Here is a 19,488-nt window from a genome sequence, read left to right on the forward strand (position 1 = left end):
CAGACTCCATGCTGAGGCCGACTATGAAAAGGCCAATTGGTGGGTGGAGTATAATGTGATGAGTTTATAGAAAAATAAACTATTTGAATTGAGGGAAATTGCAAAATATTATTAAGAAGGGAGCAAAGGGTCTTAGATACCTAGTACATTTTAAATTTATTCACAGCATGGTAGAAGCCAATTCTGGTCATTTAAACGCATGCCACCCAAATTACATTTGGGAGATGGAGGAAACTGGACAACTCCTTACAGGTTTGAACTGGAGTTGCTGGCACTACAATTCATTACACGTACATCACAGTACAGGCCCTTTGACCTTTGGTGTTTTGCTGACCTACTCAACTAACTTAAACCTTCCCTACCTCACACCCATAACCTACTTTTCTTGCTTATGGATACAAAAGTCAGAAGTTTTAATGTGACATTACAGGGTGTTGAGACTGCCACAGGAGTATTGTTTAATTGTGGTCTCTTCTATAAGGAAGGGTGTGTATGCAGTGAAGATTCAAGTGATTCCTTTATTGTCATGCAATAAAACAGGTGTAATATTTCACAATATTGATTTTTTTTCAATATAGGTGTAACATTTCACCATGGGGGGGTGATGGGAGTGGTGGTCTCCCCATTTTTTGCTCCCCTCTGCCAGTCCTCCACTTCCCTGAAGGCTGTAACCCCCTTGTCGTTGCTGGCAAACACGGGCGCTGCCATCCTGGGCCCAGACCCTGTGATCGTAAGATGTTAAAATTAACTGCCTGTACGGAGCTGTCGGTAGTAGGTCTGGGTGGTAAGAACCCTGAGACAGCATTGCCATTATTTCATTCCGATTTATTGTCAGTACATACATGACATCATGTACAACCCTGAGACTCCTTTTTCTTGCGGATGTGACAGAATTGCCACTAATTGGTAGTGCAAAAATAAACTGTACAGAGCAAAAACATGTAAATGAATAAAAGAACTGAAAACAGATAACAAACGCAAACAAACTGCAATACAGGGAGAACAAAAGAAAATCAATAAAGTGCACAAGTAAGAGTTTGTCGTTGAGGAGTCTGATGGTGGAGGGAGTAGCAGCTGTCCCTGAACCTGGTGATACGAGTCTTGTGGCACCGATACATCTTTCCTAATGGCAGCAGTGAGAACAGTGTGTGCCAGGTGGTCTGAATCCTTTTCCCCTGTAGATATTCTCAAAGGTAGGGAGGGATTTGCCTGTGATGTCCTGGGCTGTGTCCACTACCTTTTGGAGAGCTTTACTCTCAGGGGTATTGGTGTCCCCCACACCAGACCTTGATGCAGCCCGTCAGCACATTTTCCACCACACCTCTAAAAAAAATTTTCCAGGGTTTCCAGCGTCATACCAAACCTCCACAAATTCCTGTGGAAGTTGAGGCTCTGAAAGACTTTCTTCACGATGCTATTGGTGTGTTGGGTCCAGGAAAGATCCTCTGAGATGGTGACTCCCCAGAACCTAAATTTGCTCACCCTCTAATTTCCCCCAGTCCTGGGCTGTAAGGGTTGGGGTGCAGGGAAGCAAATTCTTAAGGCAATTTATTCCCAAAGTTCTGTGGTGTCATTGAATTGCAGACCTTTCTGCCCAGTTCATCCATGCTGACCTGGTACCAGTCTGAGCTCATCCCACTTGCCTGAGTTTAGCCCATTCTTTGTGGCAAAGATGCTTATCTAATGTTTCGGGTCTGAGCCCTTCAAGTGTGAGCAAAAAGCAGCCTGAATAAAATGGTGGGGCAGGGGGTGAGAGGCAGGGAGAGGACCATAAGCCCACAGGCAAGAGGTGGATATGGGTGGGAGGACAGGAGAAGTGGGGGGGGGGGGGGAAGGCCCTGGTAAGTGATAGGGGGAATGTGTCACTCTCTGAATGGAGAGGGAAGGAGAGCTGGAGGAAAGGAGCCAGAGAGGGGAGGGACCTAACAAGTCGGAGGTTAATGTCCGTGCCGTCTGGTTGGAAAGGGCTCGGGCGGAATATTAGTTGCTGTTTCTCCAATTTGCGGGTGGCCTTGGTTTGACTGTGCCCGAGGCTATGTTGGCGCTGGGAGTGGGGCATAGAATTGAAATGGTCGGTCACTGGGAGGTCTCCGCGCGGACACAGCGAAGACACTTAACAAAGCAACCTCCCAGTCTCCCCGACATAGAGGGGGCCACAGCCAGAGCACCGGATACAGCAGATGGCCTGTTCTTTGATCTGGTCTGTGCCCCTCCTGATTTGTGGTGTGAACCCGTAACTCTGGTTGTTGTGGTTCCTTGCAGTACGCCATACTCCTTACCATTGTGCTCTCGATTTTCATCAAATACATTCTGCACTCCATCGACCTTCAGAGCGAGAACCCCTGGGACAACAAGGCCGTTTATATGCTCTACACGGAACTCCTGACTGGTACGGTGAAGTTGGCGGTTGAGATGCTTGCGGTAATCTATAGGCTGGAGGGGGTGTAGGGTATGATGACTGACAAACCAGCAGGAGCCCTTTGGTTAGTCACAGGAAACACTTCAGAGTGATGGGCTCCTGTGTTGTGAGTGAAACCCGAAAGTCTGCAGACGCTGTGCTTGTAGTGAAAACAAATGAGCTGGAAGAACTCGGAAGGTCACACAGCATCGATAGGAGGTAAAGATGACAGGCGTTTGATTTAACAAAAGGTGGGGGGGTGGTGTGGTGGGAAGAAAGGGCAGGGAGTGGAGCAGGCCACAGGCAAAAGACTTGGATAGGAGGAAAGGTGAGAATTGATCAGGGGAGGGACATTGATGGGGGGAAGTGAGGGGCTGACCAGTATTAGAGTTGTGCGGGACTCATTCACCCAGTCCTTGAACTCTGGGTGGTTCAGGAAGTACCTGGTGGTTCACTGCACTTCCATTGCGCATTCACATTGCTTCCTGAAGTTCTACACAGCCAGAGTAATCATGTAGCCTTGGGAGGGGTGGGGGTGGGGGGGGGGGAAAGAAAAAGTTTGGAAATGCAACATCTGAAGGAAACTCCCATGACAATCAAAGAAGAAATGCTTCAAAATAAGCCATTTCAGGGCACAATGTAATTTGCCCAAAGGTTGGCCAATGACTGTGGAGGGGAGTGGACAGCGGCATTGGCAAAGGAGAGAGAAGACTGGGTACTGAGGAGGAGAGGGTGGGCGTTGGCAGGATGATAGCCAGATGGAATGAGGTAGGGGTTGGTTCCCTCTCCCTTTATCTGCATCGACCTATTGCTGTCCTGGCCCCACCACCTACTGACTCCACCCCTCTTTAACATGCCTGCCTCTCCTGAAGCGGGACTTTGAAATTCATGTCATGCCTGACCCAGGTCCTCCAGCCATTTTATTTTCCCCTCGAGTGAAATGTTTGTATTTTTCCCCGTCCCCACCATGGCAGTGTGTGGTGAATTTGTGGAATTCACTGCTCATTGAAGCAGTGGAAGAGGTCTCAGTAAATCTATTTAAGGCAAGGTTGGAAAGATTTTGACATAATGGGGGAGTTGAGGGATACAGGGAGAAGGCAGGTAGGTGGTGATGAACGTACATCAGATCAGCCACGATCTCATTGAATGGTGGAGCAGGCTTAACGAGGGGCTGAATGGCTGACTCCTGCTCCTATTCCTTGTGTTCTTATTCTGGCATCTTCACTCTATTGAGTGAGCTGGTATACTGAAAGAATCATGATCTTTCTGCAAACAAGCTGCTAAAATCAGTCAGGTCTGGGCTCTTCGACAGGTGTAAGCAAAAAAGGAACAGCTAGGCATCTGAATAAAATGGAGGGGAGGGGTGGGCTAACTGGTGATGGGTCATAGGTTTGGGTGGGGTAGAAGAGAAACATGCTGAGATGACGGGGAGTGGCTAGCTCTCTAAATGGAGGGGAGCTGGCAGCAAGGAGACAAGGGGGTTGGGATAAGGAAAGAGGGAGTCTCTTGGGAAGGGGTTTAAGGGAAAATGGAGAAGTTGACGTCGATGGCGTCTGGTTGGAGAGTGGCCTGACGGAAAACAAAATGTCGCTCCTCCAATTCACGGGTAGGCTCAGTGTGGCATTACCCACGTTGTTGACTCTGTGGGCGGGAGTACGCTCTATGACATCTGTGTCTTGATCTGTGGATACTCCAGCACTTTTCCACTGTTGCCTGTCTTCCTTGCAGGGTTCATCAAGGTACTGCTGTATATGGCTTTCATGACCATCACGATCAAGCTCCACACGTTCCCGCTCTTCGCCATCCGCCCCATGTACCTGACCATGCGGTAAGTGTGGAGTCTCACTTGCGGCCCTAGTTTTATTTGGTGGAGGGGGGGGCTGGCGCGGGGCCCAGGGAACCATCCTGCCCGCGTCCGACCACATTCCAGTTGCCAACAGAGCAGTAGGGCGCTCGTTTTTATACAGCCATCTTTTAAGAAATCAGAGCAAACCATTAAAGTTTGACTGGGTGCAGGTCAGTGGGACGAGGAAAATAAAATGGTTCAGCACAGCCTAGCAGGGCCAAAGGGGCCTGTAATGTTCCATGGTTCTTAAATTCCTTTAATGTTATGTAATGGTAAAGAACATATATTACACAAAGTTGGCTTCTGCCTACCATAAGGGAGAGTCATGCCCGCTTATCTGCTCCTGGAATTTGGCAACTCAGTCCAAATTTCCAAGTATCCTCCACTCTGGGTGAAGAATTGGCTTGCCCTCAGCTTGACTGACACTCTGACTCCTGTCACCCCCAGGTCGGGTGGGGGGGGAGAGGGAAAGAACCAGATGTTTTGCCAAGTGCATGAGAATTTTGTTCTTGTTCTTTTCTAATGTTACAAGATCAAACCAGCAACCACAAAGAAGGCATATCACACAGGGGTAAAGATGAACAATTCCTTTATTAACAAAAAATTCACCTTCAAACTTTAATTCAAAATTCCCTCTTTTATAACAATGCCCACTTGTTACTATACAAATTTCTTTAACAGTGTAAAACGAATAAATTCCCCAGCCTCAATATAACATATGCAATTAAAGTCTGTTATATTTCCAACCAGCCCACAGAAAAACTTAGACACAAAACACACAAGACTCACAAAACTTCGATCTCAAACGAAGCAAAGATCATAAACAAAATTCAGTTTGTTTGGTAAACTGAAGCCAAAAGATCTTTTTCTAAAAATTTTTTAATTTTTCACACTGAACCATATCAATCAAAATACATGCAAACATTTCCCTCTTAAATATACACAGTGGCATTTTCTCCCCTTATTTTACCCCCCCCCCACCTTCCCTCCCTCCTTCCCACCCCCCTCCAAACCCATTAAACATTCAACATATACAATAAAACATTACAATGTCATCACAATGAAAATAAACAAGAAAATTGTCTCATCTACTTTTACACACTGGATCAAGTCATTTTGTCATCTTCTCATTCTATTATTTTAGGGGGTGGAGGTCTGAGGCACACCTTCTCTGTTATGTTCCATGTACGGTTCCCAAATTTGTTCAAATAATGTGACTTTTTTAAATTATGTTATTTTTTCCAATGGAATACATTTATTCATTTCCATGTACTATTGCTGTACTCTCAGGCTCTCTTCTGATTTCCAAGTTGACATTATACATTTTTTTGCTACTGCTATCATAAATCTTTTTTGTGCTTCATCTATTTTGAGGCCTAATTCTTTATTACTTATATTATTTAGAAGGAATATCTCTGGATTTTTTTGGTATGTTGCTTTTTGTGATTTTATTTAATACCTGATTTAGATCTTCCCAAAACTTTTTCACTTTCTCACATGCCCAAATTGCATGTACTGTTGTTCCCATTTCCTTCTTACAGTGAATGTTGGATCCATTTTTTTAAAACTTTTGGGATGTGATATATAACCTATGTAACCAATTATACTGTATCATACGTAACCTTGTGTTTATTATATTTTTCATAGTTCCAGAGCATAACTTTTCCCATATTTCATTTTTTATTTTTATGTTTAAATCTTTTTCCCACTTTTGTTTGGGTTTATAGCTTATTTCATCATTTTTCTTCTCTTGCAGCTTGATGTACATATGCGTTATTAATCTTTTTATTATCATTGATTCTGTAATCACATATTCAAAGCTGCTTCCTTCTGGTAATCTCAGTCTGCTTCCCAATTTATCCTTTAAGTAGGCTTTCAGTTGATGGTATGCAAACACTGTTCCATGAGTTATTCCATATTTGGACTTCATTTGTTCAAATGTTAATAAGTGATTTCCCAAAAAACAATTTTCTATTCTTTTAATTCCTTTTGTCTCCCATTCTCTAAAGGAAAGGTTGTCTATTGTAAAAGGGATTAGTTGATTTTGCGTCAATAATAATTTTGGTAGTTGTAATTTGTTTTTTTCCTTTCTAAATGAATCTTCTTTCATATATTGAGTAAATGATGCAATACTGGTGAGCTTTTATATTGCACCAGCTTTTCATCCCACTTATAAAGTATATGTTCCGGTACCTTCTCCCCTATTTTATCTAGCTCTATCTTATAGTCCAATCTGGTTTTTCCCTTGACTGATAAAAATCTGATAAATACCTTAATTGTGCTGCTCTATAATAATTTTTAAAGTTTGGTAACTGTAAACCGCATTGTTTGTACCACTCTGTTAATTTATCTAACGCTATCCTCGGTTTCCCATCTTTCCATAAGAATTTTTTTATTATTCTCTTCAGTTCTTTGAAGAATTTCTCTGTTAAGGGAATTGGTAACGATTGAAATAAGTATTGTATCCTTGGGAAGACGTTCATTTTAATGCAATTTACCCTCCCTATTAATGTTAGTGGTAATTCTTTCCAATGTTCCAAGTCTTCCTGTAATTTCTTCAATAATGGCTGATAATTTAATTTGTATAGGTGGCTTAAATTATTATCTAATCTAATACCAAGGTATTGGATTGCTTGTGTTTGCCATTTAAAAGGTGATTCTTTTTTAAATTATGAATAATCCTCATTACTCATTGTCATCACTTCACTTTTATTTGTGTTGATTTTGTACCCCGATATTTCTCCATATTCCTTCAATTTCTTAGGTAGTTCTTTTATTGATATTTCTGGTTCTGTTAAGTATACTATGATGTCATCTGCAAATAAACTGATTTTATACTCCTTCTCCTTTATTTTTATCCCTTTTATTTTATTTTCTCTTCTTATCAGTTCTATCAATGGTTCTATTGCTAAAGCGAACAATGAGGGAGATAGTGGACATCCCTGCTGAGTTGACCTACTTAATTTAAATTGGTTTGATACATATTCATTTACTGTCACCTTCGCTAATGGTCCATAATATAATGCTTTAATCCAATTAATATATTTTTCTGGTAGGTTGAACCTCTGTAATACTTTGAATAAATAATTCCATTCTACCTTGTCAAAGGCTTTTTCTGCGTCTAAAGCAACAGCCACTGTTGGTATCTTATTTCCTTGAACTGCGTGAATTAAATTAATAAATTTACAGACATTATCCGCTGTTCGTCTTCTTAATAAATCCAGTTTAATCTTGTTTTACTTTTTTTTGTTACACAGTCGACCAATCTGTTTGCTAATAATTTTGCTATTATCTTATAATCTGAATTAAATAGAGATATTGGTCTATATGATCCTTGCCCGTCTTTGGTATTACTGTAATTATTGCTGTCTTGCATGAATCTGGCAAGTTTTGTATTTCTTTTATCTGGTTCATTACTTCCAGGAGAGGAGGAATTAATAACTCTTTAAATGTTTTATAGAATCCTTTTGGGAATCTCCAGGCGTTTTATTGTTCGACAGCTTTTTTAATATATCCTGTATTTCCTCTATTTCAAATGGTTTTAACAGTTTGTTTTGCTCCTCTTCTTGCAATTTCAGCAGTTCAATTTTAGCTAAAAATTCTTCTATTTCGTCTTCTTTCCCCTCGTTCTCAGTTTGGTATAATCGTTCATTAAAATTCCTTGAAGTTCTCAACAATCTCCATTGGATTATATGTAATTTGTTTGTCCTTTTTCCTTGATGCCAATACAGTTCTTTTAGCTTGTTCTGTTTTAAGTTGCCAGGCTGATATTTTGTGTTTTTTCTCCTAGCTCATAATACTATTGCTTTATTTTCATTATGTTCTTCTCCACCTTATACGTTTGTAATGTTTCGTATTTTTTTTTGTCTGCCAATTCTCTTTTTGTTACATCTTCCCTTGTTGCTAGTTTTTTTTTCTGAACTTACTATCTCCCTTTCCAACTGATCTTTTTCCCAATTGTAGTCCTTTTTCATCTTAGTTACATAACTTATTATCTGCCCTCTAATGAAGGCTTTCATTGCATCCCATAATATAAATTTGTCTTTCACTGATTCCGTATTTATTTCAAAGTACATTTTAATTTGGCGTTCAATAAATTCTCTAAATTCCTGTCTTTTAAGTAGCATGGAGGTTAATCTCCATCAATATGTTCTTGGTAGGATGTCCTCCAGTTCTATTGCTAATAACAGGGGTGAGTGATCAGATAGCAATCTAGCTTTATATTCAGTTTTCCTAACTCTCCCTTGAATATAGGCTGACGACAAAAACATATCAATCCTTGAGTATGTTTTGTGCTTACTCGAATAATATGAGTATTCCTTCTCCCTTGGGTGCTGCCTCCTCCATTTATCCATAAGTTTCATTTCCTGCATTGATTTAACCATAAATTTGGCCACTTTATTCTTTTTGCTAGTCTTTTGTCTAGTTTTATCCAACTTTGGGTCCAAATTAAGGTTAAAATCCTCTGCGTATCTACAATCTTCAAAAAAATATCTTGCGTAAACTTTTGATCCTCTTCATTAGGTGCATATATATTGTTCAAATTCCAGAATTCTGAATATATCTGACACTTTATCATTACATACCTCCCTGCTGGATCTATTATTTCCTCCTCTATTTTGATTGGTACATTTTTATTTATTAATATAGCTACACCTCTGGCTTTTGAATTATATGATCCTGCTGCTCCACCGAGTCTCTCCTTAATTTATTATGTTCCACGTCAGTTAGATGCGTTTCCTGCACAAATGCTAGATCTATTTTTTCTTTTTGCAGGAAATTTAATAGCCTTTTTCATTTAATTTGGTTATGTATTCCATTAATATTTATATAGTTCAACTTGGCCATCTCATATTCTGTTTACACCTCATTTCCACTTCCTCACCACCCTTTTCCCCATTTTCATCTCTGTTTTCCCTTTTTGAACTCTATGTAAGACAACACTTTTAAAACAACTCCCACATCTAAAATTCCTTTAACCCCAAATGTTTTCCCCCCCCCGAGTTGCCCCTTGTCCCTTGCCGGACAACCACAACTCCCCTCTCCATTTGGATTGCGAACTTGCTTGCAAGTGTCAACTGATTTTGCAGTGACTGTTATTCTCTCCCACCCAACCCCCTCCAGAAAAGACTTTTATCTTCACATGTAACAAAGCTCACCCTCTTTTTTTTCCCCCCTTACTTCCTTTCTTTCTTCCCTTTTCTTTCCCTTTAGTTCTTACTTATACATTATTTTTACATCTTTATATGTAGTTTGTCGTAGTTCTTCGTTCTTGTTACATCTCTTCATCTCTCCTTCTGTCCTGCAGGCATTCTGCAAATTCTCGTGCTTTCTCCGGATCTGAGAACAGTCTGTTTTGCTCCCCTGGGGTAAATATTTTAAGCACAGCTGGATATCTTAACATAAATTTATAGCCTTTTTTCCATAAGATTGATTTTGCTGTGTTAAACTCCTTCCTCTTCTTTAGGAGTTCAAAACTTATGTCTGGGTAAAAAAATATTTTTTGACCCTTGTATTCCAATGGTTTTTTTTTTGTCTAATTTTATTCCTTGCACTCTCCAGTATATTTTCTCTTGTCGTGTATCTCAGAAATTTTACTAAAACTGATCTTGTTTTTTGTTGTGTCTGTGGTTTCGGGGCTAGTGTTCTGTGTGCCCTTTCTATTTCCATTCCTTCCTGTATTTCTAGCATTCCCAGGATCTTTTGGATCCATTCTTTTATAGGTTCTTTCATATTTGTGGCTTCTTCATCTTCCTTTAGGCCCACTATCTTTTTTTAAAATTTTTTTAATTTTTCACACTATAAACCATATTGACCAAGATACATACAGACATTTTTTTCTCTTGAATATATTCAGTGTCATTTTCTCCCCCTTTTCCCCCCTCCCTTCCCTCCCTCCCTCACCCCCTTTCCCATTTATTTGATGTTCGATCTATAAGATACATTTAACCCGTTAAACAATGTTGTCACTTGATAAAAATAAACAAGAAATTTTACTGAGTCAATTCTTTTCGTTGTCTTCTCCTTCTGTCATTTTAGGTGGTGGAAGTCCATGGTAGGATTTCTCTATTGTATTTCATGTATGGCTCCCATATTTGTTCAAATATTGTGATGTTATTTCTTAAATTATATGTTATTTTTTCTAATGGAATACATTTATTCATTTCTATATACCATTGTTGTATTCTCAAATTATCTTCTAATTTCCAGGTTGACATAATACATTTTTTTGCTACAGCTAGGGCTATCATAACAAATCTTTTTTGTGCTCCATCCAAATCGAGTCCAAATTCTTTATTTCTTATATTACTTAGGAGGAAGATCTCTGGGTTTTTTGGTATATTGCTTTTTGTGATTTTGTTTAATATCTGGTTTAGATCTTCCCAAAATTTTTTAAACTTTCTCACATGTCCAAATTGTATGAATTGTTGTTCCCGTTTCCTTTTTACAGCAAAAACATCTGTCTGATACTGTTGGGTCCCATTTATTTAACTTTTGAGGTGTGATGTATAGCCTGTGTATCCAGTTATATTGTATCATGCGTAACCTTGTGTTTATTGTATTTCTCATCGTTCCGGAGCATAGCTTTTCCCATGTTTCATTCTTTATCTTTATGTTTAGATCTTGTTCCCATTTTTGTTTAGGTTTACTGTTTGTTTCCTCGTTCTCCTTTTCTTGCAGTTTGATGTACATGTTTGTTACAAATTTTTTAATTATCATTGTGTCTGTAATCACATATTCAAAATTACTTCCTTCTGGTAACCTCAGACTGTTTCCCAATTTGTCCTTCAAGTAGGTTTTCAGTTGGTGGTATGCAAACATTGTATCGTGAGTTATATTATATTTATCCTTCATTTGTTCAAAGGATAATCATTTATTTCCCGAAAAACAATTTTCTATTCTTTTGATCCCTTTTCTCTCCCATTCTCTGAAGGAAAGGTTATCTATTGTGAAAGGGATTAGTTGATTTTGCGTCAATATTAGTTTTGGTAGTTGGCAATTTGTTTTATTCCTTTCTACATGAATCTTCTTCCAAATGTTGACAGATGGTGCAATACAGGTGAATTCCTACGTTGCACCAATTTTTCATCCCATTTATATAGTATATGTTCAGGTATCTTCTCCCCTATTTTATCTAGTTTTAATCTGGTCCAATCTGATTTTTCCCTTGTTTGATAAAAATTTGATGGGTATCTTAATTGTGCGGCTCTATAATAATTCTTAAAGTTTGGTAGTTGAAAGCCTCCTTGTTTGTACCATTCTGTTAATTTATCTAGTGCTATCCTCAGTTTCCCCCCTTTCCAAAAGAATTTCCTTATTATTTTCTTTAGCTCCTTGAAGAATTTCTCTGTTGGGTGAATTGGTAATGACTGAAATAGGTATTGTATCCTTGGGAAAATGTTCATTTTAATACAGTTTATCCTTCCTATCAGTGTTAGTGGTAAGTCTTTCCAATGCTCTAAGTCGTCTTGTAATTTTTTCATTAATGGATAATAATTTAGTTTATATAGATGGCCAAGATTTTTATTTAGTTGTATACCCAGGTATCGCATTGCTTGTGTTTGCCATCTAAATGGTGATTCTTTCTTAAACTTTGTGAAATCTGCATTATTCATTGTCATTGCTTCACTTTTATTTGCGTTAATCTTGTACCCAAATACTTCTCCACATTCCTTCAATTTCTTATGTAATTCTTTTATTGACATTTCTGATTCTGTTAAGTATATTATAATGTCATCTGCAAATAGACTGATTTTATATTCCTTCTCTTTTATTTTTATCCCTCTCATTTTATTTTCTGTTCTTATCAGTTCTGCTAGTGGTTCTATAGCTAACGCGAACAGTGAGGGAGATAGTGGACATCCCTGCCTTGTTGATCTAATTAAGTTAAATTGTTTTGATATATATCCATTTACTGTCACTTTCGCCAATGGTCCCTTATATAATGCTTTAATCCAATTAATATATTGCTCTGGTAGGCTGAATTTTTGTAGTACTTTGAATGAATAATTCCATTCTACCCTGTCAAAGGCCTTCTCTGCGTCTAAAGCAACCGCTACTGTTGGAGTTTTATTTCCTTCTACTGCATGAATTAAGTTAATAAATTTACAGATATTGTCCGTTGTTTGTCTTTTTTTAATAAATCCAGTTTGGTCTAGATTTACTACTTTTGGTACATAGTCGACCAATCTGTTTGCTAATAGTTTAGCTATTATCTTATAATCTGTGTTAAGTAGAGATATTGGTCTATATGACGCTGGTGCTAGTGGATCTTTCCCTGTCTTTGGTATTACTGTAATTATTGCTGTTTTGCATGAATCTGGTAAGATTTGTGTTTTATCAATCTGGTTGATTACTTCCAGGAGGGGAGGAATTAATAAATCTTTAAATGTTTTATAGAATTCTATTGGAAATCCATCCTCTCCTGGTGTTTTATTGTTCGGTAGTTTTTTTAATATCTCCTGTAATTCTTCTATTTCAAATGGTTTTATTAATTTATTTTGCTCCTCTGTTTGTAATTTCAGTAGTTCAATTTTAGTTAGAAATTCATCTATTTTGTCTTCTTTCCCTTCGTTTTCAGTTTGATATAGTTGTTCGTACAATTCCCTGAAGTTTTCATTGATCTCCATTAGATTATATGTAATTTGTTTGTCCTTTTTCCTTAATGCCAATACCATTTTTTAGTTTGTTCTGTCTTAAGCTGCAACGCTAGAATTTTGTGCGTTTTTTTCTCCTAGCTCATAATTTTTCTGTTTTGTCTTCATTATGTTCTTCTCCACCTTGTATGGTTGTAGTGTTTCATATTTTATTTTTTTGTCTGCCAATTCTCTTCTTTTAGTTGTATCTTCCTTTATTGCTAATTCTTTTTCTGTGTTTGTTATTTCCCTTTCCAACTGTTCTGTTTCCCGATTGTAGTTCTTCTTCATCTTAGTTACATAACTTATTATTTGCCCTCTGTTGAACGCTTTCATTGCATCCCATAGTATAAACTTATTTCACTGATTTCATATTTATATCAAAGTATATTTTAATTTGTCGTTCAATGAATTCTCTAAAATCCTGTCTTTTAAGTAGCATGGAGTTTAATCTCCATCTATACATTCTTGGTGGGATGTCCTCTAGCTCTATTGCCAATAACAGGGGTGAGTGATCTGATAATAGTCTAGCTTTATATTCTGTTTTCCTAACTCTCCCTTGAATGTGGTCTATCTTTGAGTATGTTTTGTGTCTACCCGAATAGTATGAATATTCCTTTTCCTTTGGGTGTTGGTTCCTCCATATATCCAAAAGTTCCATTTCTTGCATTGATTTAATTATAAATTTGGTTACTTTGTTCTTTCTTTTAGTTTTTTTACCAGTTTTATCCATGTTTGAGTCCAAATTAAGATTAAAATCCCCTCCTATTAGTATGTTCCCTTGCGTATCTGCTATCTTCACAAAGATATCTTGCATAAATGTTTGATCTCCATTAGGTGAGTATACATTGAGTAAATTCCAAAATTCTGAATATATCTGACATTTTATCATTACATATCTCCATGCTGGATCTATTATTTCCTCTTCTATTTTGATTGGTACATTTTTATTGATTAATATAGCTACTCCTGGCTTTTGAATTATATGATGCTGCTGTTACATGTCCTATCCAATCTCTCTTTAATTTCTTGTGTTCCATTTCAGTTAGATGTGTTTCTTGTACGAATGCTATATCAATTTTTAATTTTTTCAGTAAATTTAAAAGTTTCTTCCTTTTGATTTGGTTATGTATTCCATTAATATTTAAAGTCATATAGTTCAACATAGTCATATCATACTTTGTTTATCTTTCCTTTCCATTTCCTCATCACCACCTTCCCTTCTTATCCATTTCTGCTTTCTTTTTTGAACACGTTATAAGACAACATTTCTAAAACATAAAATATTTCCACTATTCTCATATCTAAAATTCCTTTAACCCCAATAGTCCTTCCCCTTTCTGAGTTGCCCTTTGTCCCTTGTCGGGCAACCACATCTCCCCTCTCCATTTGGATTTGCGAATTCACTCGCAAGCGTCAACTGATTTCACAGTGACTGTTATTTTTCCCCACCCAGCCCTCCCCCAGAAAAAATTTTAATCTTCATATATAACAAAGGTCACTCTCTTAATTCCCCCTTACTTCCTTTCTTCCCTTTCTTTCCCTTCTTAGTTCTTACTTATACTCTTATTTTTTATTTATATATATATATATATATATATATATATATATATATATATATATATAGTTTGTTGTCATTTTTGTTCTTGTTACATCTCTTCATCTCTGTCTGTTTTATAGTTGTTCTGCAAATTTTTGTGCTTTTTCCGAATCCAAGAATAGTTTGCTTTGCTGCCCCGGGATAACTATTTTAAGTACCGCTGGGTATTTTAACATAAATTTATAACTTTTTTTTCCATAGGGTCGTTTTTGCTGCATTAAACTCCTTCCTCTTCTTCAGGAGTTCAAAACTTATATCTGGATAGAAAAAAAATTTTTGACCCTTGTATTCCAGTGGTTTTTTGTCTTTTATTTTTTTTCATTGCCTTCTCCAATATATTTTCTCTTGTTGTATATCTTAGGAATTTTACTAGAATGGATCTTGGTTTTTGTTGTGGTTGTGGTTTAGGGGCTAATGTTCTGTGTGCCCTTACTATTTCCATTCCTTCCTGTAATTCTGGTCTTCCTAGGACCCTGGGGATCCATTCTTTTATAAATTCTTTCATATTTTTGCCTTCTTCATCTTCCCTAAGGTCCACTATCTTTATATTGTTTCTTCTATTATAATTTTCCATTATATCTATCTTCTGAGCTAACAGCTCCTGTGTTTCTTTAACTTTTTTATCAATTTCTTCTAATTTCTTTTTTAAGTCATCTACCTTCATTTCTATGGCTGTTTCTCTTTCTTCCATCTTGTCTACTCTTTTTCCTATATCTGTCATGATCATCTCTAATCTATTCATTTGTTCTTCTGTACTTTTTATTTCACTGAATTCTTGTGATTGCCATTCTTTTACTGATTCCATATATTCTTTAAATATCCATGTACTTGCCCTTCCCTTCATCTTCCATTTCTCTGTGTTCTTCCTCCTCTTCTTCTGAGTCCACTCCAGGGTCTGTGCCCTTTACCTCTGTCTCTTCTGGTTTTCTTGTTGGGTTGTTTATTTTAGTTTGTTGGGTATTTTTGTTTTTCTTATTTTTATTAAAGGTGTCTTGGTGTTGATCTTCTTCCTCTGAGTTGGTCATCTGTTGTTTCTTTGATTTCCTATTTTTATTCTCTTCCTTGTTCTCGTTATTTTCTATGTTTTCCTGTTGAGAGTCTTGCTGTTGTGTTATACTTGTCTGTTTCAGCTGTGGAGATCTACTCCTCAGCTGGTCCCCCCTCTCGTTGGTGTTGTTTTTGTCTTGTGCATCGCGCATGCGTGAATCCTCGTGCATGCGCGGTTGCGCACTTTGGTTTGGCTCCGTGAGCCATCTTTGTATTCCTGAGTTCGGGGTTTCCAATGACCTCAGTGAGTGGGCTTCTCTCTCCACGGCGGACCTCCTCGTACAGGTAAGGCCTTCACCTTCCTCCTCCGACGTCCTTCCTTCTTCTTTTCTTCCCGTTGTTTTTGGTTTTTCTTTCTTTGCTGCCATTTTCTCCACACTTTCACTTTCAATTTGTTCTGGTTTCTGTGTTAGTGACTTTGTTTTTTTCCCTACCTTTTTAACTTTTCTGGAGAGGGCTGGAGTTCCCCTACCGGCCACTACTCCATCATGTGACTCCTTCCCCTTGGCCCACTATCTTTATGTTGTTTCGCCTACTATAGTTTTCGATTATATCGATCTTCTGAGCTAGCAACTCTTGTGATTCTTTAACTTTTTTGTCACTGTCCTCCAATTTTCTTCGTCATTCACTTCCATTTCTACAGCCGTTTCTCGTTCTTCCACATTTTCTAATCTTTTCCCTATTTCTGTCATGACCAGCTCTATTCTACTCACTTTTTCTTCTGTCAATCATTCTAATGTCAACCATTCTTTTAATGTTCTCATTTGTTCTTGAAAATTTTTATATCTATATACTGTCCACCTATTTTACCTTCTATTCCTATTTGGAGAGCTTGGTCGTCTTCTTCCTCCTCTTCTGTGTCTGCACCTGTGTTTGTGTCTTCTACTTTTCTTCCTTGTATCTGTGTCTCTTCTGACTTTCTTGTTGAGCTGCTTGCCTCACTTTGCTGGGTGTCTTTTTGCATGGCTTCTTGCTGTTGGGTTCTGGGCTAGTTATCTGTTGGACCTCCTGTTGCTGTTCTTCTTTCCTATCACTCCCTTTCCTGTCACTTTCCTCTTCCAGCTGAGAGCCCTGATGTCAGGCATCCCTCAGCTGGTTGCGCTGTGTTAGTTCGCTCCTCAGCTGGGCCCCCCTCCCGTTGGTGTTTTCTTTTTCCTTAGTGTGCGCATTGCGCACTTCTGTTTGGCTCAGAGAGCCATTTTTGTAGTCCAGTGGTCGGGGGGGGGGGGGGGGGTCGTGACTCTGCAGTGTCGCCACCAACCTTTTCTCCACGACGGCTCCCTGTTTCTTCATGCAGGTAAGGCCTTCTTTCTCTTCTGGCGTCTTTTCTTTTTTTCCCATTTTTACTTTTTCCTTCTTGGGTTCCATTTTCTTTTCTCCACAACTTTATCTTTTATTTGTTGTGTTTTTTGTTTCTTGAACTTTGTGTTTTCTTCACTTTATTACTTCTTTTCTGGAGTGGGCTGGTAATCTACTGGCCACTACTTCATCACGTGACTCCCCCTAAGCCAAAAGATCTTTGTGAGAGAGAGAGAGAGCACAAAATTTGAAGTTGTCTTCTTGTGTTGCTTGCAGACAGAGGAATCACTGGCTTGGTCCGGATCCTTCTGGCTGCCTTCGGAATGTTCATTCTTTTTGAAATCCCAACATTCTAAACTGTCCTCCAGACCATGACTCGTGCTCTGGGTCTCTTTCCACTCCACAGCACCGCGCAGTGGTGGTTTATCGTCCAAATCCAGAAATTTTTAGATCACTTTCTGCACATGCTCAGTCCGTTTCCCACTCTCTCAGCTGTCCACCTTCGCCTTGGCTCTCTAAGGCAAACTGTCATTTTTTAGCATAAAACCACACAACACAGGCCAATGCACAACAGAGTACTCTGTAACATAATTAATGGAAGTATTACATAAATAAAATAAACACTCAATTTTTTAAACGATAATTATGTGATTAGATTCATATCTACCCAGATTAACATCTTGACAAACAATCTGCTATTACATTATCCATTCCCTTTATTAAATCATACTCTTGCAATAGTAAGCTCCAATTCAATAACCGTCTGTTCTTATTTTCATTTTAGACAGAAAAACTAATGGATTATTAATGGGTTTTGAGCAGTACAAATATATACATCAAAATGTTGCAACGCTAAAACAAGCGCTAATAACTCCTTCTCAATGGTCAAGTAATTTCGTTGATAGTCTTTAAACTTTTTAGAGAAGTACGAAATAGGATGTTCTACTCCATCACTATCCTTCTTCAGTAAAAGTACAGCACCAACCGCTTCGTCACTGGCATCTACGGCAAAAAAGAATGGCTTTTCAAAGTTAGGGGACAAAAGTACAGGCTGATGGCATAAAATGGCCTTTAACTTCAGAAACGCTTCCTGGCATGCATCTGACCAGATAAATTTTTCTTTCTTTCCAAGTAGTTTTGTTAACGGGAGTGCAATTTCTGCAAAGTTTGTACAAAATTCACGATAGTAGCCAATCCTACCTAGAAATCTCTGTAGAAATCTCCGAAGAGCTTTCTTATTACCGGGGATAGGGAATGCAGTGATAGACAATACTTTCACTCCAACCAGTCAGTACCACCTGTCCCTGTCCTACCACATAACCTAGATAAATTACAGTGGCATGTCCAACCTCACATTTGTGTAAATTCACTTTGAGGTGTGCTTCCACCAGTCTCTGAAATAACTGCTCTAATTCAAGCATGTGTTCTTCCCATGTATCCGTACTAATTACTAAATCATCGATATAGGCTCCTGTGTGCTCTAAACCCTGAATTACTGCATTTATCATTCTCTGAAATGTGCCAGGTGCATTTTTCATCCCAAAAGGCATAACATTTATACTCGTGCAATCCCGAAAGTGTAACAAATGCAAAAATCTCCCTGCCTTTCTCTGTCAAAGGAACACACCAATATCCTTTTAAGAGATCAATCTTTGTAAGAAACTTAGCCTTCCCCACTTTATCTATACTATCATCTATTCTGGGAATAGGGAACGCATGAGTCTTTGTCACCATGTTTACCTTTCGATAATCTGTACAAAACCTAATTGAGCAATCTGGCTTAGGCACCAGAACACAGGGTGATTTCCAATTTGAACTTGATTTTCGGATTGTCATTTTTGAGCATATAATCCACCTCTTGATCCAACAATCTGCTCTTTTCCTGATTAACTCGGTAATGATGCTGCTTAATAGGCTTGGGATCACTGACCTCCACATCATGACAAACCACAGTAGTTCTTCTTGGAACATCTGGAAATGTATCCTTAAATTTCATAAGTAATGTCTTCGTTTCTTCCCTTTCTGATTTAGTCAAATGCATTAACTTGGTGTCTAAGTTTTGCAAACTGTAGAATTTTCCAGCCTGGGGCTTATCACTTTCTGTGCTCCATGACCTTCCATGAAACTTATCTTCTCCTTACTTTGCTCTATAAATAGCACTTTGGTTGGAATCCTAGTCTCCTCCTCAGTCATTTTCTCAAAGGAAGGTTTAAGTATGTTCACGTGACAGACCTGTGTCTCTCTTTGATGATCAGGCGTTGGTAAACCAAACAGCATGAAAAATTTTAGCATAGCCTTCACAATCGTCTTTGCTTTAATGTTTCTCAGTGGGATAGCCCCTGGAAACCTTGAAGCTGTGTACATGAGTGTTAACAAATATTCATTTCCTGCTTTGATTTTTGGCAATGGGCCAACACAATCCACTATCACTTTTGAGAAGGGCTCCCCGAAAGCAGGGATGGGTTATCAAGGTGCCACTGGTGGTCCTTGATTAGGCTTGCCCACCAGTTGACAATGACATAGGTGACCTGGTTAATTTTTGATTTCACCTTGTATGGTCCTCTAAACTGAGTTCTGCATTGGAAACAAAACGAATACTTTGTCGCCAGGTTTAATGTCCCTAATTTTTGCTTTTTGATCATACCGAATTTTCATTTTTCCT

The 19,488-nt window shown here is 38.3% G+C and overlaps 1 protein-coding gene across 2 annotated transcripts in view; it reads left to right on the plus strand.

Moving 5' to 3' along the window:
* syvn1 (synovial apoptosis inhibitor 1, synoviolin) overlaps positions 1–19,488 on the plus strand; it is a 110,383-nt gene that overhangs the window by 36,401 nt on the left and 54,494 nt on the right. For both annotated transcript variants that reach the window (XM_069893861.1, XM_069893862.1), the window contains 2 exons: positions 2,263–2,389; positions 4,127–4,226. In XM_069893861.1, coding sequence (XP_069749962.1) covers positions 2,263–2,389; positions 4,127–4,226 — 227 coding nt within the window. The remainder of the gene's footprint in view (positions 1–2,262; positions 2,390–4,126; positions 4,227–19,488) is intronic.

Source organism: Narcine bancroftii, chromosome 8 (assembly GCF_036971445.1).
Source record: "Narcine bancroftii isolate sNarBan1 chromosome 8, sNarBan1.hap1, whole genome shotgun sequence".
In the NCBI taxonomy this organism is placed as follows: Eukaryota; Metazoa; Chordata; class Chondrichthyes; order Torpediniformes; family Narcinidae; genus Narcine; species Narcine bancroftii.